Below are 23,407 nucleotides of genomic sequence, written 5' to 3' on the forward strand. Positions count from 1 at the left end.
TTATCACTTAAATAGCTGTCTTCCCCGATTCCGTCTGCGTGGAAAAAATACAAAATCAGTAGCTTATGTGTTCTTCCAGGCTGTGTTCTACATTTATGCCAAATGTCAGCTACATTCATGGAGTTGTTCTGTCAGCCGTAGTAAGTTTTATATTCTATTTTACTTATACTTACAACAGATCTATATCATTAAGGATCAAGAAAGAATGAAGAATGTTAAAAGACAGCAATTAAGAAACATAATTATTAATGAATATATAAGCAAATAATAATTCCCAAAAATTTTAATTAAAGTTAATCAGCTTTATTTCCATACAGTGAATTGAAAAAATCTAACACCATTAGTATTAAATAAGCTTAAACATTAATTTCTTTACCCAAAAAACTTTACCTTTCATAATTTTTTTTTTAAATTTCAGATACCTTTTTTATAAATTTTTAAAATATTGACATAACAAATAAAATTGTTGATGCTTTTAATACCCAGATAATATTTCAACCCAATTTCTAACTTGTTAGATATCAACAAAAATATATTTTTTTTTAAATATACATATTTGAAAAAATTATACAAAAACGTATGAACAAAATGTACTTGTTTTTGTTATTCTTCATTGAATACCATCCACCAAAAAAAATTGCTTTTTAACATCAAAAGGACTGTGAAAAAGTTGCATGGTTCATCTATTAACTAGATTCGAGTTTATTAAAGTACTACATATTTATACTATTAATACAACTTGATAGTATCATTCATTTTAATACCCAAATTCTTTTATGAGAAATATGATTCAGGTAGTGCATTAAAAATCACACCCATAGTGCAGATATCTCATACTAAATCTACATTAGGTGGCTTCCTTAGTAACCATTTAACTCTGGCAGTGGCAGTACAAGTGATAACTAAGAAATAAGGAATGCTTTTGAAAAGAATCAACTAAACATTGAACTGTGCAATGTCTCAAGATCTTCAACTCTTTCTTGAGCTCGTTTTTTTTCTTTTTTGAAGTTTTCATAAGCTTCATCATCAGTTTTAAGTTCTAATCGGCAGAATGGACATGAATTTGTCTGAAAGTAAAAAAAATATATAAATTATTATAAAAATTACTCAACAGCTTATAATTTTCCTTGCATATTCTAAGTAAATTTAGCTTACTATCACAAATCTGAAATATTGAGTTTTACTGGACTTGTAATGCATTAACAGTAATTTAAGTACAATAATAGAAACTAAACTTATTTTACCTTATTCAACCAAGTTAATATACATGTAGGATGAAAGAAATGTTCACAAGGAAGTTTCTTTGCTTTTTCATTTATTTTAAAATCCTTAAGGCATATAGGACAGTTCTTCCCCTCAGTATCAATTGTAATTTCCGGCAAATTATTTACAACTTCCTTTGATGCTGGTGGTGGTAAGCTAAAAATTTGGAAACACTGTTGTCAATAGAAACATTGAAAAAATAATGACTTAAAACCTAGGTTTTGAAATCATTATATGGTATAAAATCACACAAGTTTACTACCTGGGCCATTGCATATTCGGATTATCATTATCAAAACCATAATCCATAAGGAACCTTGCTATATGAAGCATGTGATCCGGTTGTTCGCCATCAGCCAATTCATTCCATCCCATCTCTTGAAAATAATCCATGTTATAAACACAATTATAGCTTTTTGAGAAAATCTTTCTTCGTGTACATTGACTGTATGTTTGTAATATGTTTACAATTTTACCAAAACTTTTTTTTCAAGTCATTGCATTTTGACACTTTATAATTTGTTTCGATAGATTTGACATTTAATTTGACTTTGACATAATGTTTTTTTAAAGATGTTATGGCCTCGTTACGAGACTTTAAAACCCGTAAACATAGAATTGCTGTATTAAAAGCTACATTAGTATTAGTTTAGTATTATATTACCTATGCTAGTACTGATTTCGATTAGTATTTTTTATCCCAGAAGTCCACTTCACTGACTGATAAAGAGCAGATAATAGGAGGAAATAAAAAAGGAATGGAATGGAACTTAAAAAAAAACATACTGTATAGGTACTTTCAAATATCTTAGCGGCCCAACGTAATCTGCTGCCCAGTGGCTTATCCCCTCATCTTGCTATGCCCCGCTTTACACTTTGTAAAATAATATACACTCCGTCACCCTGAACCTGAAGTATCGTACACACGTGCCACGGTCCACCTCTTTTATATTCCTGTTCACTCGAGGCTTCACTCATTCAAATTTGATAATAGCTATCATTATTTTAGCCCTATGTTTACGACAAAGATAATATTTATCAAGTTATTTATTATTAGAAAAATTAACGTTTTGAACCTGCCACTATAGTATCGATTAAGTAACTATTTATACATATAATAAAGATATTGAATACAAAATACTATTATAAGTGTAAGCGAAGCGGTAATGATATGGACCCCACTGTTGATTTTAGAATGAAATAGGTCCTTGAAGCTAACATTCTTCAACCAGATAAGGTAAGGCGTTGAGTTGCGAACTAGGACATATTATGCATGCAAAATATATGACAATGTGGTTACAGTGTACCTACAGTTAAGCACGCGTTCTGTAGACAGTATTCAATTACGATAACATGTTTTGTAACACATTAATTTTATACCATATTTAATGAAAAAAAAATAAGCGAACCTAATCCATTTTCTAAACAAATGAATTATGTTTATATATATTTAAACCGTAATCATGGGGGGTCAGAGATTAAGTATGTAAGATAAAATTGGGAAAGGCGGTATTGAGACAACTAAAACCGTAGAACATGCATGTATAGATGTATGAATGTGGATATGGCGAGAGGTATGCCAGGATCTCGTCATATAGACTCTCTGCCTACCTTTCTTTGTCACGGGCGTGACTTATATTGTTACCCATGCGCTTATGCAAAGAAAGTCCACTGACGCTACTTAAGGTGCAACCTAAAGCCCTATTTCGAGTTTTCTGACATAAAAATAAAACAGTGAGAACGCTTCGCCTAGCACGACGTTCGTCATCGTTTGGTCGCATGTGTACATATATTGTGTTTGTGTAGGTAATGTTTACGAGTCGTATTTTTACGCAGTCTCATATCAGAACGCCCGTTGAATAGTCGGATTGTGTGTGGTGATAAGTATTTTTATTGTATTACTAAGGAACACTTATTTTTGGTAAGATATTTAAATATTATTAGTGATTTAAATTTATATAATATGGAAATGTTTATGTTACATATTACATATGTTTTATTAGGTAATTGACCTAAAATTCTTATCTTTTAGATGGTCGATTTCTTATTTGAAAAACTAAATTACCATAACCATATAGATGGAGAAAATTTAATATGAATTTTAATAATAATAATCTTGATAAAATGTCAATATCAACAGTGTAACGTTTAAATCAATTTAAATATTACATTTATATTGGAAATAAGATAACATTTGTTTTTTTCTTACATAACATAAAAATGCAATTTGTTTACTGACGTATATTACGCGTCCTACATAGTAGGTACCTATAACGTCTTGGTATAAACAATACTAACTATTCGTAGGAGTTTACAAAAACTCGTTCTCTCGTATGCATTACAAATATACGGCAAGCGTAGTGCAACGGGTTTGTTACCGGTTTGAAATGGAAACCGTTGTGTTAAATTATCAAACCTACTCATGTCCCACGCTCCCAAGCATTCTTCGACCCTAGATAGGTGCGAGTACTTTTATGACTTTCACCGGACGTACAGATGCGTAATATTAAGATGACATCACGTACTGATAAGCGCAAAATTTTATCAATTAAGATAACAATGTAGGTGTAACCATAATTTAAGCACCAAAGGGACTAAATGTTTCCATTGTAGTATTCGAATACGTAAACAGTTTTGTCAATTTAAAAACTATTAGTAATCATTTTTCTAATATCGATTACTTTGTTTAAAACTTCGTGAAACTTTTTTATAAAACTTATAAACTAAATAAACGCGGTTGCATAGAGCATCTCCTCCCTCCATAACATGAGTCAAACAAGATATTTGGTGGGACGTTAGCGGGAACTGAAGGTCTGTACGACGTGTATACTTCAACTGTCAATTAGACATTGTTCCCATTTGTATAGCACCGCCATAAATCTACCAGAGTTATGCTTCATTTTGACATTGATCACTAAAATATGATCATATTGAAGTTTCGCAATCTTGATAAAGTATTGGATCGATTTCTATTCAGCATTAATTTTATAATTAGAAAGTAACAGCGTTACTCGAGAGTAAAATATTTTAATTAATATCGTGTGTAATTGAAATTTCCCCAAGCGACCGGTGGCACGAATTAAAAAAATTGTACTCATTAACTTAGTTATGATTAACGGTTGATTAACCATTGCAATATTTTGTAACGTATAAGAGACATAATACGTAAAACGTTAGGAGAGACCTAAAGGTTAGAAGTATACTTAGGATGGTGTGTGCATGCTACTAAGAATGAAATATGACAAGAAGTTTTAAATATTATAGTGGATAGATTGCTGGAAGACTGACATGACCAATAAAGTTTACAGATGCATACGAGTGAGATAGTCAGAGGGATTATGACGTAATATATTTAAAAGTCTCGTCTCTCATTTTCAAAGAAATATGCGAGCATTAAGTAAAAATTACACGTGTATAAATACTATATACTTGTAGATACGATAAATCAGTAAACAACAATTTGTACACGTATTTTATCTGCCCTTGGCACTGATGTCATCAATATATTATTCTTGCAAACAGGAAGGAGCGAAAAATTTAGTGTTCAGATAAATAAGTTAAGAATGTTAAAAATAAGTTATGTGCACTTTTCTTATTTCAAAGTAATTGTTATTATGCAATCGTGTTTTTCGATAGTTTATATCTCATAAACCTTGGATATTTCACGTTAAGTGAAAATTTGTCTTGATCAAAAATGAAATAAGCTATTAAGAAATTACTAATTAATTGCCCATTTCGGAATTTTCATTATGTGCGAACGAAACTAGCCTAGATTTACAAAACATAAGAATACTGATTACTTACAACTAGAGATAAGAGTCCTACACAAGAATCGTAAGTCCAAACATTACAGCTATTCATATTTTTTTAATTTATAACAATTATATTGATATTAATTATTATGTAACCATTACCTTCAATGACATTGTATGTTGTGTTAAAAGATTAAATTTGGTCAACATACATATAGATACATTGAGTACTGATTGAAATATAATATTTTACAAATTTGAATGACGAAGAATTTTGATACAATATAATTATGCTGGTTTTACCCTAATGTGTAGTAAAAACACATCAGAACTAAATAGCGTGTCACAACGTTTATTTCAGGAAAAAATATTCATTGATTACTCACGAACTTGTATCATATAATTACACCGAATTACTACGTGTTTTTTCGTTGTATTACGTTGTATATGCGTTCACTGATACAAGTAGATGCATAAGAATGTGATCGGCAACCTAACTAGAGCGGATCAAGTACTATTTTCGTTAAACGATACGTATTAACACGCGCTAGTTATTCAATAGAAACTAAATGTGAGAAGTGTTAATACGAAAATTAATTAGGCCTTGAAATTCATTCGTGATAAACACAGCAATAACCTTTGATTATAAGATAATAAGAAATATGACACATAGTTTAAGAATAACCGTTCTACTATAATACCGGTACGGAACTCGTTGATATGTCTGTTCTCTTGAAGAAAATGAAAGATATGACAATATGTTTTGTACTATTTCAGTGGAAATTCACGGTGATAATGTAAGGGGGTATTTCCTGTTCAATCGGCCCATTGGGAACTTATTTCCCATTGAGCCGATTGAATCCATAGAATCAATTTTTCTCCTTCTCGGCTGATTTTCTAGTAGACCGATTATCCCAACAAGAAAGACCAAGGCTATAAAATACACAAAATTCTGTACCGGGTTATAAACGTATTCTACCTTGTAGGATGTCTACCCACGTTAAGTCGTTTTTTGAGCAAACTGTCACATCACATTCATGAAAGTTTAACTACGATTTTAAGATTATCATTATTATGTTTTATATCAGAGTTACGGCAGTGGAAATGCACAATTATTCGTTATATGTTTCAGTTTTCATACCACTTAATAAGAACTTGCCCTATTATTTCTAATTTAAGGAGTTATATTTCTGTATCCACATCATAAAAGATGCCTGACCTTAATTCATAGTTTACTCGGAATCTTCGCGTAAAACGATGAATGATGTAATGCGACTGATTAAGGACTGGTTTTAGATGTAACATATTTCTAAAATTTATTCTCGTTCGTTAATATAGTAAACAAGTAGAAGTGAACGAGTAATATTCTTGTATGTTATATAATAATATAGAAATCCATAAATCGTATGCAATTACAAATAGGAAATTAACAAACTGAATGGATTTAGAATCGACGGTGCCTACTTTTTAACAGATAGTCATGAAAATTATTTTAAAATGAGTTACAAAAATGAAAACTACATAATTTTGTATGGTGTACTGGCACAACACTAGCCTTACAAAAATGTCGACGTTTATGTCCCCTCACTATTCATTCTGACACTTAGTAATGAAAGCGCGCCATTCGCGCCAAAGGATTCTAATTAATAATGTCTAAAAATAAAAATGATTTTTTTTTGTTACAGAGAATGGGGAACGTAGTGTTTTCAATAATCTGGCTCTTGATCCTAATATTCATAGCGTTTTGGGTCGCAGGCATAGCTGCGGGGATCTACATTATCGTACTACCTTTCACTGTATGCATAGAACCTTTATCGGTAAGTTTTGCATTAGTATAATAGAAATACTAAACTACCTATACCTATACAAAAAATTACGCACAAACTTATTCAATTTTCTCGTCTCCAATTTACAATTTACAATCATTGATTTCTTAACCGGGCTTGGATTTCTGGACAATGTTTTCTAGTGCGAAAGGATGTTAGTTTTAAAAAAAGGATCTTGACAGGCAGACGGACGGACGGACAACAAAGTGATCCTATAAGGGTTCCGTTTTTTTCTTACGAGGTACGGAACCCTAAAAAAATTGTCCTTTTAGTTATGACATTATTTATTCAATAAATAATGTCATTATTTATTCATAAATATTGATTCAATTTTTTTTTTCAGGGATTAGCTGATTTCCTATTATCAGTTGTTCAGTTCCCGAAATACTGTGCTCAAGCGATGATGGAAGGCAAAGGTTTCAATTGATTTCTAGTCGTATTAAAATTCTATATAAGAATACCTGATTAGTACATACATTAATAACTATTTAACATATTGATAAATAAATGAGAATGTTTGTATTTATATTGTATGATTAAGTAAAAATATCTTATTTTTACATGTTGTATTCTATCCGTTTTTTTTCTAAAATAATAAAAATACCTCACTGTTTTTCTTGTTTTTAATTTATCATAGTTAAAATATAATTATGAAACCTTCTGAAATGCTTCATAAAAAATTCACACGTTCACTTTTAAGGTACATTACGCTTTTATTAACAAAGGGTCTTGACAGACAGACGGACGAACAACAAAGTGATCCTATAAGGATTCCATTTCTTTCTTTCCAGGTACGGAACCCTAAAAAACATTTTATTACATCTAGTAGAACTATATTATTTATTTTACAAGTAACAACGATTAAAAACAAACATATTTGTTTTAATTTCAGGCTAAAATTACATTAAAAATGTACCTTACTTATCTAATATGTATCAACTTAAAAAAAATATGTATAAAACATTGTTAGCAAGTTAAAACTGCTTGAGTTGTAATTCAAAAACATTTGATGCAAATAAAAATGTGTAATATCTACACACCCTTTTATGAGACAAGAATAGGACTAATATATACATAATTTATTACAGTAGAATTGAAAGGACAGAATTTATGCTAACGTTAAGAAAAATAAACGTTCCGGAGGCCTAATTTAGTCCACCTTTCCTTCCCACCCTTTTTCTTATAAGGAAAGGATGGGAAGTGGAAGTGGACTTTCCGGATGAGAAGATGCATGGAAAGGGAAGATATTTTATTTCTGTGCATCCTCTCTTCCGTGGATTAAAGGTAGGCAACGCATATGGAATTGTGTATGTCTGGGCAATGGTCACTTTGCTATTTCAGCGATTTCAGATGGCCGCTCGCTCGTTTGACACCTTATGATATATTAAAAAAAACGTGCCTATTTTATACATAACATTATGTACAAACATAGTAACTGTATTTAAAAATAATATTACTATAACAAATGTAATCAATCATAAATATATGGCAAACTGTATCAAACAGTTAAAAAACTAAAGTTTAAAAGCACTAACATCCTTGTAATTATAACGAGGTAGTCAATATACAACGTGTCCGAAAATTCGACGATTAAATTGTAATGGTGTACAGCCAGATCGATAACTACATGGGGAAAATACAAAAAAATTCTACTCTTTTTGTTTTAAAATTTAAGTTACATTAATTTTTGTAACTTTTCTCCACCATATGATTAGACACTGTGGCTACAAATATTAAGATATTCCTGCAATTTTTTTTATTTTTTTAATTATGAGAAAAGTTATAAAATTTAATGCAACTTTTAAACAAAAACAGTTGATTTTTTTGTATTTTTCCCCGTGTAGTTATCGATCTGGTTATACACTATTACAGTTTTATCGTTGAGTTTTGATATATAAATCACTGGTTATATTTGTCATCTGTATTTCCTTAAATCTTTGATTAGATTATGATTAATCTGATTAGAGATGGTTGCTGTAAAAATTGTTTATGTTTAAATTTAAAATTAGAAATAATATTTTTTAGACTTTTACCTCCATCCATTATGATAAAAAAATTAATTATAATATTTCTGCAATCTTTCATCGCATGCAACATATCACATTGTTTTAAACTGAACTCCTTTGGTTTATTACACTGGCCGTTATGGAATTTAAAATAAAACGATATTAAATTCACCACTTTAAAAATCCATTTCCATAAATGCGGTTCGAATTTAGTATCAATTCATATGTTTGAGTATTTTTTCTAAACATTCGCGAAGAGAATTGGCTTGCTCCAAATATTTTGTAATAATTTCCCTGAAAAACAAACATACAGTTAATAACTCAACATTTTAGTACTTTTTTAGTATATTGTAAAATATTTTAAATCTTACTTATATTATAAATGCGAATATTTGGATGGATGGATAGATGGATGGATGTTTGTTAGAATGTATCTCCAGAACGGCTCAATAGATCTTGATGAAATATGGCACACATATAGAACATAGCTTGGGGTAACACATAGGGTTCTTATTAAGTTTTTTTTTATTCCCCGCGGTCGACAGTGCTTTTTTTTATAAGACAATTATAATTCTTACTTGTATTTTTTTAAATCGCCTTCATCAAATTTAAAATCTTCCATCATATCTTCTGCCTTTAAAACGTCAGCAATGTGTGACACAAATAATTTGTCATCTCGCTTAATAATTCTAAAACGTACATAAATATTACAATAAATTACAAAAAAAAGGACTAATTTCAATTTTTTCATTTAAAAAAAAAAGTTAAAATAACAGTTCAATAATAAAAGAGATATAAAATATTCTTCTTTAAATTTTAAATAACGGCACTTTTTTTAATGTATAATTTTTATTAAATGTTTGCGTGCATAATACAATATAATAAGAGTTCAGTCCTCTCAAAATGTCACTGACCTGTCCAGAACATTACAAATGTTAGTTATTTTCGAATAAACTTCTTTGACCTCTAATAATTTTCTATCAGGATCAGATATGTTTATAGCCTTTTGACACGTCTTACTAAAAAAAAACAATCAAGATAAAAGTTATACTATGTTTTTTTTTTCACAATTTATTTCTTTAATAAAAACTTCTAAATGTATTTTTTACATCGAATAAATTAGCGTTTTATCCGATTCCAATTTATGTTAAATAGTAATTAGATTGTGTATAAAGCAAACTTAATTTAACACATTCAGTGACATCAACTCATCTGGCAAATATATTTAAATAAAAATAAAATCGTAGCAGCACTGAACGAAATATTCTATACTGCTATTATATAGTACAAAGATGTGTATTTTTGTATGTAACGAAGAAACTCAAAATCAACTGGACCGAATTCAACAATTCTTTTGGCATTAGCAAGCTACATTATCTCTGAGTTACATAGCCTATACTTTCTAATATATATTTTTTTTAATTCCGCGTGGATAGTCACAGGGCAAAAGCTATATTGTATATCTTGAACTGTTACACATATATTTACTATGTCAATTGTTGTCAGTTTAATACATTATTCTTAAAATACTTACCAAAATGCAAACACAATGATAAAAGTTTGTCTAATTTCCAGTAACATATTATTAAAAATATTTTCAAAGGCGAAATATTTTCGATCATTCAGCCATTCTTTATCACTTTCATAATGATTGTATTCATCATCGGATGTATAATCATTATCGTTGTTATATTTTAAATAAGACTCTTCAAAATCATCATCATTCAATTCTAATGCTCGTATCGTAAGTTTTTCTTCGTAATCCGCACATTGATTGAAATTTACAATTATTTTTGGTTGTTTTGTATCATTATTAGAGTTTGTTGACATTACATTATTTATTGGAGATACATTTGAAGTATTTTTAACTGTTCTGACTTCGTGTAAAGTTGGTGGATCGTAAAGTGGTGAGTGAGGCTCGTCTATATAAGATGTCACACTTTTATTTTCACATTCATCATTATAATTCTTGAAGTCCAATGTAGATACCAATGACGTCATACTTTCAGCTTTCTCAATAATTTTATCATCGTTCACTCGTTCTTCGACTTTCTATAGAAATTTTTAAATTTAGTCATATTAAACCTTACTAATCAGTTTAGTATATATAATCTTAACCTAACTAATATTATGCGAATGTTTGGATGTATTGATGGATGGATGTTCGATAGAAGGTATCTCCAGAACAACTCCAGGGATCTCGTTGAAATTTGTAGATGTAGAACATAGTCTGGAGGAACACCTAGGCTGCTAATTTAGATTTTTTTTTAATTTCCGCGCGGACGGTGTCGCGGGAGGCAGCTAATGATAAAACAAAACAATAATTTTAACTTACATTACTTTCATTTTTAAATTTCGATCTCAACGTGCGCTTTGATGGAGAAGGTACCGGAGAAAAATCTTTTTTCTTTTTTTGATGAATCGGTGAATCTTTTTTATTTCTTACTAGTGGCTTTTCTTTTGATTCTGAAATGTAATTGTTTTTAATTTAACACTTTTAATACAATACACACTAACTCTGTCATGGTCTAATAGTAGAAGATTAAAAGTTTGAACATGGCAATACTTATTGAATGCTATAGCTGCTATCAACAATCAAACCTTTTACAAAAACTTTAGCCATTTCGGTTATATTTGAGATGTCAAACTTATATAATTATTTATATTTATATATTATGCAACATATTACCTTTATTTGTTTTATTATTGCTATTTAGGATACTTTCATCTTGTACGTCGGTAAATGCATCATTTTGACTAGTTGATAGATTTGGATGCTGAATATCATTTAATAATTTCGATAATGATTCAGATGCCGTTTGTAAATCTTCACAACCTTCCAAAGCAGCCTAAAATGATAGACAAGCGATTATATTAATATTTCACCTATTATTTCTACATCATATGTACAATCCGGGAAACTAGTGGTGTTTCAACTCGAAGGCGAGTCTTTTGAAAGTTTCATAGCTTTTAAATGTCTCAATGATATACAGCTTATTGCTTTTTACTACTATGCCGTCTTTTGCACACTTTTGCTACCTAAATAGTTATTTTGTAAAAAATGATGGACTTTGTCTCTGCAAGGAGGGAGACAATTTTTCTGTAAGTTGATCACCGCAAAATTCCTTGACTGTACACAAAACTTATAAATTAGTTTACCTGTAGGGTATCTATTAAGTAAACACCATAACTGTACATTTCCATGTACTGTTTTGGAGTGAGTTGAATATTTACTGTTCCTGAAAAAAAAGATAAAAGATATTATTATATCAACCAAAATCAAGTTAACCGACTTTTATTCGGATATTACCTTTTTTATCACTAATCTTTGTAAGAGTATTGGTCAATTTATTTCCAGCATCGATTATATCACGGTCCTTACGATATTTCATTTTGATACAAGTTGTCGCTTCAAACAGAGTCCATGGTGGAGCTAACACATTAGGGGACTGAGAGGGATTTTTCTGTAATACTTGTGTCAGTGCCTCTTCCATTATTTGTACAAAACGCGACACCCATTCATCGCTACGGGATTTCAAATTTTCATTCATAGCTTTACTTGTCACTTCAAACATAACATTGTTAGTTTCTTTTTCAATTTCTTTATCAATAGTAGTAATGAGAACATTTAGACAATTCTCATATTCATTATTAGGACTTGGTGCAGTAGATACAATGCCAGATGTGGAAGAACCGTCTGTTGGTGGTACATTATCATCGGCAACAGATTTACATTTATTGCGTAACTGTTTTTCTTCTTCAGAACATACAATTCTTTTAGGTATTTGTAGCATTGTATCATTGGTAAGAGAATGTTGGTTTTCTTCTTTTTGTTCAACAATATTTCTAGGTCGTTTTCTACGCCATTTGAAATTTCTTTGACTTCCATTATTGCCTTTTGTATCCGATTTTGGTGAATTAATGTCCCAACTTTTTAAAAATGAATTACAATTTTCTTTCCTTAGCATTTCTTTTAATTTGACAGAATCAGCAAGAATAGTTTTAACACTTTCCATATTTAATATGCGAGTAATTAATTCAGAATCTAAATCAGTTTGAACATAGACATCAACTGTATTTTTTTCTTCAATAAAATTGCAAGTTTCAACTCCCGTACTAACTTTAGTAGGTTCTTGCTTTTGTATTTCTTCTTTGATCATATCACAGTCTGATAAAATTGGTTTTTGGTCATCTGAGACATGTTGCATAGACACGTCCTGGGATGTTTCATTTGGAAATAAATGATTTCTAATTAAATTTGCATCCCCCAAAGTATTAACTATTGCTTTCAATTCATTAGCGGTTAAGATTAAAATTCTATCTGCATTTTCATACGTTTTTAGACGTTCATTATTGCTCAAAAGTATCTGCAAAGAATATTCAATATAGTGAAAAAATTCCAAAAAAATGAATGCAAAGTTACATATTAAAAGTATCATACTTACAATTTTCTCATGTTCTTCAACAAGCTTAAGGCAGCATTCAAAAACCGTAAAATGTACAGTGTTATCATTATTGATTGGATTTTTAACTGCAAGAGAAGAAAAATATAAAAAATAGTTGTGATCATGGTCCTTACTTTCAGAATCTAATCACATAACCATTAGGAAATTTATTATTCTTAGTTGTTTTTACAAAATTTTGTTAAAATAAAGTGTTAAAAATTAGGTGGCAGGCGAGGTGGTCCTCGCCTCTAGAGTTTGGTTTCAAACAAAAGAAATGTCAGTTGCACTCATAAATACATACCAATTGAAGCAAAGCCTCTTTTAACATTTTGGTATATGAAAATCATTGCTAATTGTGCCCACTTCCTTTTGGTAACATCAGGGCTTTTACTGGTTCTTCGGATGACCTCTACGACATTTTCTAGTATTAAAAAATGGAAAGTTTCACCTAAAAAAAATAATTGATAATAGTTTCTAACATAATTTTATATCTTGAAAAGAAGTGAATGAAGAATGAATATATATGTGAATGATAATTTTCTTCCCAGTTGCTTACAATTAAATTGAATCAAAAAATGTATGGTGTATACAGCACTAACTGTTGTTTTCAATTATTTTATTTTGAGTTTCTTCTTTTGTTATGTGCAAAGCTGTTAACCTCAAATTCCTGTGCATAAACTCCTAGTGCAGTGTGTGCTTCTCAATTCTTATAATTTCCATTTTCGTTTGTTTACAATTGTTGAAAATCAATATTGCATCTCATTTGTTGCAATGACCTAGTCACCCCTAACATAGGGTAGGCTTCAAGCCCCTCAGTGGGATGTGTAGTGAGCTGATGATGATGATGATTTATAGCAATTAAATATTGCTCTGGTATGCACAAGAAAATGGTATAGTGTAAATGGGCCTTTATATTTAAGAAATTGACAAACAACACTACTCACCAAACTTAAGCAAGAATTTCAAAAAATATATGTGCCAAAAAAATATATATACATCTGGGACTATATATATGCAATCCTCCATGTTTTCTGCATCAGTTGTGTCAACAGTGTTCTGTAATGATTAAAATTATATAATTTTATGTATGTTTTTGTTAAAGAGGAATGCTTTGGTAGTTTGGGCATCCATTGGACTAAAGGATTAGCACAATAGGTAAACCTGAGCTAACATTGTTGAGACTGGTCACATTTCAAAGAAATACAGTAAGGTATGCCCTCATAATGATGGTTTGATGTGTGAAGTTAAGAGAGAGTCAGAATAGTACCAGAGGACTACGGCTGTCATGTCTAGTTAAACAGCTAGTTTGACAAAAGGGTGCCCATTATATGGATAAGCAAGGATCCAAGGGACAGCAATATTTTTCTTGCAAATATGTGTCGAAATATAAGTCTGCCAATCCTGTCGATTGACTAAAGACTTCTCAACACACATCTATATTATAACTTCTACATATACAATAAACTCACCGTAAACAGTTTATGATTTATAATGTCGGTTTGATGTTCTTCATAATCATTAATGTCTAAAGTCTTAACAGTGCTGCTATTTACTTTGGTACCTACAAAATAAAATTTCTTAAAAAAATTAAGATTTTCAATGGCTTATATAATATTACAAGCCTAAACTTACTGTTACAATCTATTTCTTGCTCAATATTCATTACATTTAACTGCCTTTTCGATGAAATTATTGGCCTCAAATCTCTAGCAACTACTGATTGTTGGTATTTACTAGGCAAAGGATCAATTTCTTCTTGAGTAAAAGTATCAATTCCTGAAACTTCTACAGCTGTTGACTTCTCCTCTTGGTACGGCAAAATTAAGCGGTAAGGATTATTGACATTTTTTATAATTTGAAAACGTTTACTAAGTGGCAGTGTAGTTGTATGTACAAAATTATTTTTAAACTCATCAATATAGTTATGATCTAGTTCTATTTTAACTTGCGCCTGTTTTATCAATGAGAGTGAACTATTGGGAGTTGATGTTGCTGCCATTGGAACAGTAAGAACGAAATCATTCGTTGGATTTATGTTATCACATCTCTGAGCTTTATTAGTTTGGGATAAACTTTGCTCAATATACGGTTCACTGATGACACACTCATTAAACATTGTATTTGTGTAATCTGTGTTTTTGATTTGTTCATTAGCTTCAGATATAAAGATTTTTCTGCAAATGTCTTGAGGTGGTTCCTTTGGTTCTGGATAACTGTCTGTATGATCTTGTGTATCAACAATTGCTTTTGTTGTCTTTTTACACTTATCGTTCTGAAACAATAAAGCTAAATATAAACTGTTTTAAAACTATGGATACCTATACAAATCACAAGCAACGGATTTCTTGGAATTTAATGGTAAAATAAGCCCAAAAAATATTCAATATTAGAAATCAGTTTAATCTTACCTCAAAATCGGTTAAATTCCATATTGCTTCACCGGTAATAGTGTTATAATAATATATTCGCCTGTGGTGGGACTTAGATCTACACGTAATCCACGGATCACCAGCCGGACACGGTATGCATTCATTAGAATTGTTTTTGTTCATGCTTTAAGTTTTATTAAAGTTCAGTAAAAACATTTATAATAAAACTTGCACAACGCAAAATTCGTTAGACTTCTCAATTAACATTTTTTTTCGTTGACAGATTTTTCAGCGATTTCCAAAGAGTATAAAAAAGCAATTGACATTTGACTCCAAAGAGTACATACATTGGCATAGTCGCCAATGCCACTAAGTGAAAAAGTATACTTTTCTCCTTCTCTTTCTGTGGAGAGAAGACTCATTCTTTCGTGAAAATACATGAAGGCATTAGACAAACGTCTCATTATTAACCTGCCCTTATCCTTACGGAGGTTCGGCACAGTATGTACTACTCCTCCATATATCTCATTCTAAATAGAAGGCTGATGTCTGTCTACATTCACCCCTTCTTACGCATATCCTTTTCCACATAATCCATCCATACTTTCTTTACTTTTGTCTTCCATACATTTTTGTTTATGAGGTCATTATCTCTTTGCATAACATGTCCAAACCTTCAGCTCTTCAATTTCACGATCACTGGCGCTAATTTCAAACTTCCTCTAATATACATATTCTTAACTTTATCCCTTCTTCACATCACACATCTTAAGTTTAGGTAACATTATTACATTATCTTACTAAAATTATAAACGTGAATGGATGGAGGATGTTTTTTTTGAATGTATCTACAGTACGGCTGGATCTCGCTGAAATTTAGCATAGATGTAAAATATAGTCTGGAAGAACACATAGGGTTCTAATCAAGTTTTTTTTTTGTTTCCGCGGGGACGGAATCGTGGTCGACAGCTTGTTATTTATAAATGCTAAATCCATTTCTCTTTCCGAACCGTACTTTATAAAAAAAAAGGTTGGGAGGCCACGAGGACTAACAGGCGTGTCTTCTGTGTAGTCGTGTTTCATAACTATTTAAAGTCGCCAATTCATAACTATACATTATAAATAAGTGGCTTTAAATAGTAAAATTAAACTACGCTGCGAACACTCCAATTAGCATCAACTTGACCTTCTTCTACCAGATAGGGCGTTAATTCAGTTTTAATATAGATGTCGGTAAAAATATCTCAAGAGGTGAATAGTAAGAACACTACAGTTCATTCATTAGTAGACAGTTTTCAATGTAGGTAGTGTTCAGCTTGAAGTAATAAAAAATGTTTTTTACTATGTCCAAGAGAAAAGGGTTGGTGCTACTGGTTGTTTTTTTTTGCCACCAGTTTTTCAGGGCTCAAGGGCTTTTTAACACTACTATATTTTTGAGATGAAATAAGAAACACTTTAAATAAGCATAACGTTTATTTATTTCAATTTTTACTTTCTCTGAAGCTTTTTTAAATACTTTATAGTTATAACCAGAAAGAATGAAAGCCCAATTTCTTGTATTAATGAAAAACACTTTTCACTACATACTATTCTTTCTACCTTATAACTGCATATAGAGTAATGAAATTAGCAAAAATAATATTTCACATGGTGTATAACATATTAAAAAGGGATTTTATAAATATACATTTGGTTTACACCTAAATAACAAGTTGAAGTAAATGCAGTTAAATGATTATCAAAAATATAAACTAACTTGAACAACCACAAAATTATTTTACCTAACATAATTATGTAAATATGTATATTAAGGAAATATTTATTTATTTTTAAAGTTTATTGTTTAAAAGAAATATTTGTAATGATTTCCTTAAATAAGTCTAATTATCTATCTATACTAAAAGTTTGCTTTATTTGTACTATTTATTACATTTCTATCACAATGCTTGTACTCAAATAGAGAATCTACATCTATTTTATAAACAAGATAACATTTAATATAAACTACCTACTTTCAACATTTCTATTACTTTTCTATCCTATAATTTTCTATTTATTTTGAGCAATACTATGTCTGGGCTTCTGTAGTTCATATGCTGTTCATCTTCTGGTATTTTTTGTACATGAAAATTATCTGTAAGCTTCTCATAAAACTCATTCCAAAGTCTTTTTTGAACTTCTGTATCACGCATTTCTTGTGTTAGATATATTGTTGGTTTCTTCAATATTGTATAGTTCAAATTTTGTAATGTTTGAATCAAAGGTTCTACAGCCTGAAAAGGTTAGTGTCATATGAAATAAGCTAAAAGGTTATAAGTTGAAATTTTAAAAACAGCCACAGTAAAAGATAAAAAAAAACATTATTGTACATGATTCAACAAAATATGCTATGTAATGATAAATACATGCAATGAACACCAATAAATTTAACTATGCAAAAACAAAATTTAAAAATAGACAATACTTACACACAATACATCCATATAAATTAGATAAAGTTAAAATTAACATTTTAACAAACATCAGAAATAATAGTTAAAAATTTCACCTTCAGTAGTAAATACATAACAAAACTCATAACTCATAAATAAAAATGTTATATGAGACAACAAAATGTACAAGTACACCAAAAATATATTTTTGTCAACCCCACACATATTTTGTTCTTTTATAACCCAATCAAATATACTTATGTCATTAAAACCAAAACATATAAATGAAGCCTGAATAACTTACTTTTCTACAAATGATTTATAATAAATTAACATTATAAGATTGTATAAGATGACATAGATTATCACCAGTCTTTGTGTATGTAAATAGAATATAACTGCTTTCAGGCACCATAAAGACTAAATAATAATAAACCATGCATTTAAAGCTCATGATAACAAAACAAAACTTAGACAAAGCATCATGCAAAAGTAAACCTGTTAACATGTAAAAATTTAAAATATTGACATAAATTACATCTTCATAGTAAACACAATCAGCTAAAACAACCATATCAAACTCTTGTTTATGTATATCAGAATTATTGTCACCCCATTCTAAGACCTCAGCAATTGCATAGCCACCCATGCTACCAATCTTTTGCTTATTTTCACTGATATTTAATCGAAGTAATGGTAAAGCTTCAGGTAAATCTGTCAAAGTTACTTGAGCACTGGAAAAAATATTAATACATAAAAAAATATACAAACAAAAAACTAAGTATAATTTATTTTAGAAGTATACAAACCCTAAAGTAGCTGCTGTAAGGCCAACTACACCTAACCCAGATCCCAATTCTAATACCCTTGTTCCACTTAAGAAATCGGGCTTTTCTTGACATATTGTTTCAAGATATTTCGCTAGCACTAGAGATGCATCCCAGACTACACAATTTACATCCCCTTCAAGTTTTTGATATATTTTTAAAGTTTTTAAACATATTTCGATATCAATCTCACGCGAAAACAAGTCATTTGATGATAAACTGCCCCTGCGATGAGACATTTGAAACTTGAATCGCTTAATTTTGGCGACAAAAAGTAACTATATTGTGACAAAAAACGTGGCACTAACGTACCGAAGAAACTTTTAATTATAATTTACTGCACTGGGACTTGTTTTTAAATCTATTTCTATATTTTGTTTTGAAACATTGAATGTTTATGTCACTGTCAAGCAGCTGAAGTCAATGACAATGACAAGTATAAGGTGATTCATTTGACAATACACAATAGGGATGTGGGATGTCCGTGTACAATCGGTTACGAATCGTTTCGATTTTAGATTGTTTTTCATAGAGCTTCTCTATAATACGAATATTCCCTTAGCCTTACTTTTAAAGATTTAAATCAAAGGCAAAAACCACTATACTAACATAAAATAAAAATTAAGTCATAAAGTATAGTTTTAAATTAATAGTGAATAAATGGTCCTCTGGTTTTTACATTTTTTAATTGAAAAAATTTCCCAGAGCCGTCTGTTGTATTTGGGGACCTGTACCAGTATGTATAAATATATAGACCCTATAGGTAGGGGTGTGCAGGTGTATCGATCCGGCAATGACTAGAATCGAGGTCCGTATCAACGATCTTGGCTAAAGCAGGGTGTTACTAAGCTGTGAGATGATTGTAGTAATAACAAAAGAATATTCTTTAAACTTTATTGATAACTATAGATAAAGAATAAAACTCGTTTTTAAGAGTAGGTGAACGTACCGTAAAATAATATTAGAAAATATTAAAAGATATTCGCTGCTGTACTTGGAATTTCATGTTAACTTTTTAATTAGTTGTATGATTTCTCTAATCTTGCTACATTAAAACCTTTAAATCCAGTAAGCAGACACGCTACGATACCTACGGCATTGATTTATTTATATTTTAAAACGTCTTTCAAACAAAAACATTTAATTTATTTTTTATTTTTAAAGCAACGAAACAATAGTCTATTATCAACAGTTAAAATGAGAAACAAAGTAACAAACTTAAAAAATAGAGATTTTTTAATCAGCTACAGTATTACTTCTAAATCCGGCTAACATCGTTCTCGTCAATGGCTCAATTAATAAAGTAATTAATACTAGACCAGAACAATTTTAACACACTGAATAAAGAGTGCTGCTGATGAATCTGTATGTATGTGGTATCAACAAGAGAGAAATTGATAAAAATCTATCGGTCATATCCATAATATGAATTCCTATAATTAAAAAAAAAAACTAAATGAGCAAATATTAAAGTTGCTATAGTTATCATTGTAACTAATTTAATTAGACTTATTTTAACTTATACAATAACCATGTAATAAATTGAATCTATAAATGCAATGTAAAAGGAACTGACTAGATACACAAGTATTATGGATTATTTTAATCCATGTGACTTATAATTTAAAACAAATAAAAGACGTAAAACATTTCTTCCATACAATCTAATCTAAAATTATACATAAAAATTTTAAAATAACGAAGTCGTAGTAATAGTAATAATAAAAACACCATCTAATAACAGAGTATTGGATATTATTTTTTTAGATTTTTGGTAAAATCTTACAATCTCAATTGTTTCCATTTGGACGTTTTTTTCTGATGTCCCGATCCAAACATAATTCATAAGTCATTTGGTGTTTATTTTTGCATCAATAATAATAAAAAAAAAGTTTTAGCTTTGTAAATATTTTTTAGTAGTAAATACTAGATTTTTTCAAAGTAAAACTCATTTCACTGATACTATTTCATACAAGCTAATAATGGACGATATAATTTTCATATTAAGGACGCTATAAATATTTTCTATAGATTGCGCTGAGCTAGTATTCAAGTGTTCGAAGGCGAGTTGGTGTTAAAAGTTGAACACGATCAGTACCTCGTCACGGTTAACCACTCTCCCCCGTTCCACATCAAGCAGATTTCTGCAGATACCTTGATTATTTGAGTATTTTTTTTATACTACATTTATTCCCTAAAAGAAAGCAGAAAATGATCTTAACCTAAGGTATAAGGCATAATTAATTAAATTCTACCACAAGAAGAAAGGCAAAATGTGACAACCCCGACTAATTCTAATTAAACGATTTCTGGTTGGAAGACGACAATTTCATTGACAACAGTGTCCATTGCCTGCCAGCAACTTTGTGAGCACGTGAAAATAAGTACGGAGAGGAAATGTAGATGCGACAACAATATATCATTGGGTGAGATTTTCAGTGCATCGGCGAATTCTGGTACTAATTGTAGTTCACAGATAAGTCTGGATCCACAGCGGTTGCAAACATTGGGCACGCTCGGTGACTCGGGTATCGCGGAGTTAGTCAAAGGTGCGCCGAGTATGGGAGCCTCGTCTCGGGTATATCTGAAAATAATCTTATTTAAACCATCTTAAATAACGTGATTGCCTAATAAAGAGAAGAGTTCTCTTCTACCCATAGTCCCAACTTAAAGTTCACACAGCACCTTAGTATTTGTCCTGGGTTATTCTTCAATCGTGTGACAAACGCGTGGAAGAGCTTGTCACCATGCAGGGGGGCAGCCTCTTCATACACCTCCTCGTCTCCGCCTCCAGCCCCCGCACACGCCCCCCTCTCCGCAAACCCACCTAAATCTATTTCTACAAAAGATACAATACTGTTCATATATCAAATTTTTATTCTGTAATATTAAGTCAATGGGCTTAGACATGACAGAAGAAGATAGAAGCATTACAGTACCTCTATGTTCAATAATTTAAGAACTTACCATTTTCATTTTTATATTTATCAAGAAGTTCAGTGACACGATCATCGTTAAGGCAAGAGTTCTTGTATTCCTCTTCTACGTAAATATACTTTGGAATGAATTGCATTGGTGCTCGCAACAGCTTATTTCTTAATTCTATAGGTAGCTCCGCGGTCTGAAAAGGTTTTTTTTAACAAATATTTTTAAAACTAGCTGTCACCCGTGACTCCGTTGGCAGGGATTAAAAAAAAAAGTAGACCGTGAGCTCTTGTAGATTATGTTTCTGTTGATTATGCCAAATTTATTCAAGATCTGTTCACCATTCCCAAGATACCTTGTAACAAACTGGTATCTTACTATAATACTTAATATGACAGCTAGTTTATAATATTAGTAAGATTTAAAAACACAAAAAACTTTAGAGATAAACATACCTGATGCAGTAATGCTTCTATATCACTCATGGTGGCAGTGGGAGTCTCCACAATAACTAGGCCTGGCTCATCTCCTCCTTCTAACTCTGCTGCCGCTTCTGGACCGCAGTTTGAGCCCACAGCCCCTGTAACATTTTTTTTTTACAAAAATATAGTAAAAGGAAAAGAAATTATCTTCTTCACCACACTAATTGTAACACTAAGTTGGGACATACATCATATTCTTTTATATTATAAGATGGCAAATGAGCAAGTGGCCACCTAAATTCGCTGAAATAGCAAAGCGACCGCTGCCCATATACAGTCAGCGTCATATAGATCGTAACAGACAAGATATGCAAATACATAGGTACACCAAAAGTAATCAATTATATCGGTAAAACAAAAGTCCTCAAATTAATACATACATTCACCCTGCTCAAATACATCGGTACATACACAGCGTCAAATATATGAGTGGTACAGCAAGGTGCCCATAAATATCGTAGCAGCCACAGCGTCATAAGTAACGAAGCAGTCAAGGTGCGCAAAAATATCGTAACATTTGACAAAATTGAACTCTATCTCTAAATACTTGTGATACAATTTGGAATAAACTACTTCTGTTACATTCATTTGACACTTTGTATTAACATTATAGGTTGTCCGGAAAGTTCGTTCCAAATTTTCGATAGGAAGCTTAGAATAGACTGTAGCTGAAGTGGAATCACTTTCGGATTTCCACCATTATCAATAGTCACAAAAATGTGTATATTGTGAATAATTTCATTTCATTGGTTGAGAGAACTAATTTTTAAACTTTTACAAATAGTGTGTAGATGGATAATAGCATTCGGCGATGTTAATCGCGGTCAACGTTATGTGTATATCTAACTTCAATAGCATAGGTACAGTCACCTCCAATAAAGTACTTTCGCACGAACAGCGGCGGCTGTATATAAAGCGACGAATGGAAATCACTAGGTCAGTTGATACGAGACCTTGGAGTCGGCAACTCGTGTCGGTACGTGAACGAGTCAAATATAGTGCACAGTGAAGAAGAAGAAGAAGAAGAAGAAGAAGAAGAAGAAGAAGAAGAAGAAGAAGAAGAAGAAGAAGAAGAAGAAG

General features: G+C 30.9%; 4 protein-coding genes across 5 annotated transcripts in view; all 4 read right to left on the bottom strand.

Moving 5' to 3' along the window:
- Positions 1-327: 327 nt before the first annotated feature.
- Positions 328-1,787, bottom strand: LOC106122598 (E3 ubiquitin-protein ligase RNF181). Of its 2 annotated transcripts, NM_001312210.1 has the most exon segments (4): positions 328-998; positions 1,001-1,067; positions 1,245-1,419; positions 1,526-1,745. In NM_001312210.1, coding segments are annotated over 4 exon segments (402 nt in total). In that variant the 5' UTR covers positions 1,657-1,745; the 3' UTR covers positions 328-969.
- A 6,960-nt stretch (positions 1,788-8,747) lies between these two features.
- LOC106122589 (uncharacterized) lies at positions 8,748-15,959 on the bottom strand. Its single transcript, XM_013318652.1, has 14 exons — positions 15,701-15,959; positions 14,925-15,564; positions 14,762-14,853; positions 14,237-14,348; positions 13,594-13,740; positions 13,293-13,378; positions 12,158-13,214; positions 12,007-12,086; positions 11,537-11,696; positions 11,183-11,313; positions 10,382-10,899; positions 9,762-9,866; positions 9,426-9,536; positions 8,748-9,141 (listed from the first exon to the last, which is right to left on the bottom strand). Exons 1-14 carry the CDS (start codon positions 15,842-15,844, stop codon positions 9,063-9,065), a joined length of 3,462 nt encoding a protein of 1,153 aa, XP_013174106.1. The 5' UTR covers positions 15,845-15,959; the 3' UTR covers positions 8,748-9,062.
- A 1,567-nt stretch (positions 15,960-17,526) lies between these two features.
- On the bottom strand, positions 17,527-19,347 carry LOC106122397 (protein-lysine methyltransferase METTL21D). The gene is made up of 3 exons (XM_013318342.1): positions 18,903-19,347; positions 18,632-18,827; positions 17,527-17,934 (listed from the first exon to the last, which is right to left on the bottom strand). The coding sequence occupies exons 1-3, from the start codon at positions 19,157-19,159 to the stop codon at positions 17,701-17,703; spliced, it is 687 nt and encodes a 228-aa protein (XP_013173796.1). The 5' UTR covers positions 19,160-19,347; the 3' UTR covers positions 17,527-17,700.
- A 362-nt stretch (positions 19,348-19,709) lies between these two features.
- The window catches only part of trus (programmed cell death 2 like trus), an 11,731-nt gene continuing 8,033 nt past the window's right edge, over positions 19,710-23,407 (bottom strand). The window contains exons 5-8 of the mRNA XM_013318719.1: positions 22,301-22,425; positions 21,888-22,041; positions 21,606-21,759; positions 19,710-21,504 (exon numbers count right to left, since the gene is read on the bottom strand). Coding sequence (XP_013174173.1) covers positions 21,219-21,504; positions 21,606-21,759; positions 21,888-22,041; positions 22,301-22,425 — 719 coding nt within the window. The 3' untranslated portion in view covers positions 19,710-21,218. The remainder of the gene's footprint in view (positions 21,505-21,605; positions 21,760-21,887; positions 22,042-22,300; positions 22,426-23,407) is intronic.

The sequence above is a fragment of the Papilio xuthus genome, unplaced genomic scaffold (assembly GCF_000836235.2).
Source record: "Papilio xuthus unplaced genomic scaffold, Pxut_1.1 DF826923.1, whole genome shotgun sequence".
Lineage (NCBI taxonomy): Eukaryota > Metazoa > Arthropoda > Insecta > Lepidoptera > Papilionidae > Papilio > Papilio xuthus.

Coding starts and splice junctions, on each gene's coding strand:
- LOC106122589 (XM_013318652.1), bottom strand. CDS start 15,844: ATGAACAAAAACAATTCTAATGAATGCATACCGTGTCCGGCTGGTGAT. Junction 10,900..11,182: donor AATTTAAAAATGAAAGTAAT/GTAAGTTAAAAT, acceptor AAATTTCTATAG/AAAGTCGAAGAACGAGTGAA. Junction 9,537..9,761: donor ATTTGTAATGTTCTGGACAG/GTCAGTGACATT, acceptor TGTACGTTTTAG/AATTATTAAGCGAGATGACA.
- LOC106122598 (XM_013318666.1), bottom strand. CDS start 1,656: ATGGATTATTTTCAAGAGATGGGATGGAATGAATTGGCTGATGGCGAA. Junction 1,420..1,525: donor CCGAATATGCAATGGCCCAG/GTAGTAAACTTG, acceptor CCAAATTTTTAG/CTTACCACCACCAGCATCAA. Junction 1,068..1,244: donor TATTAACTTGGTTGAATAAG/GTAAAATAAGTT, acceptor TTTTACTTTCAG/ACAAATTCATGTCCATTCTG.
- LOC106122397 (XM_013318342.1), bottom strand. CDS start 19,159: ATGTCTCATCGCAGGGGCAGTTTATCATCAAATGACTTGTTTTCGCGT. Junction 18,828..18,902: donor CTTACAGCAGCTACTTTAGG/GTTTGTATACTT, acceptor TATTTTTTCCAG/TGCTCAAGTAACTTTGACAG. Junction 17,935..18,631: donor ATTGTGTTTACTATGAAGAT/GTAATTTATGTC, acceptor TAACCTTTTCAG/GCTGTAGAACCTTTGATTCA.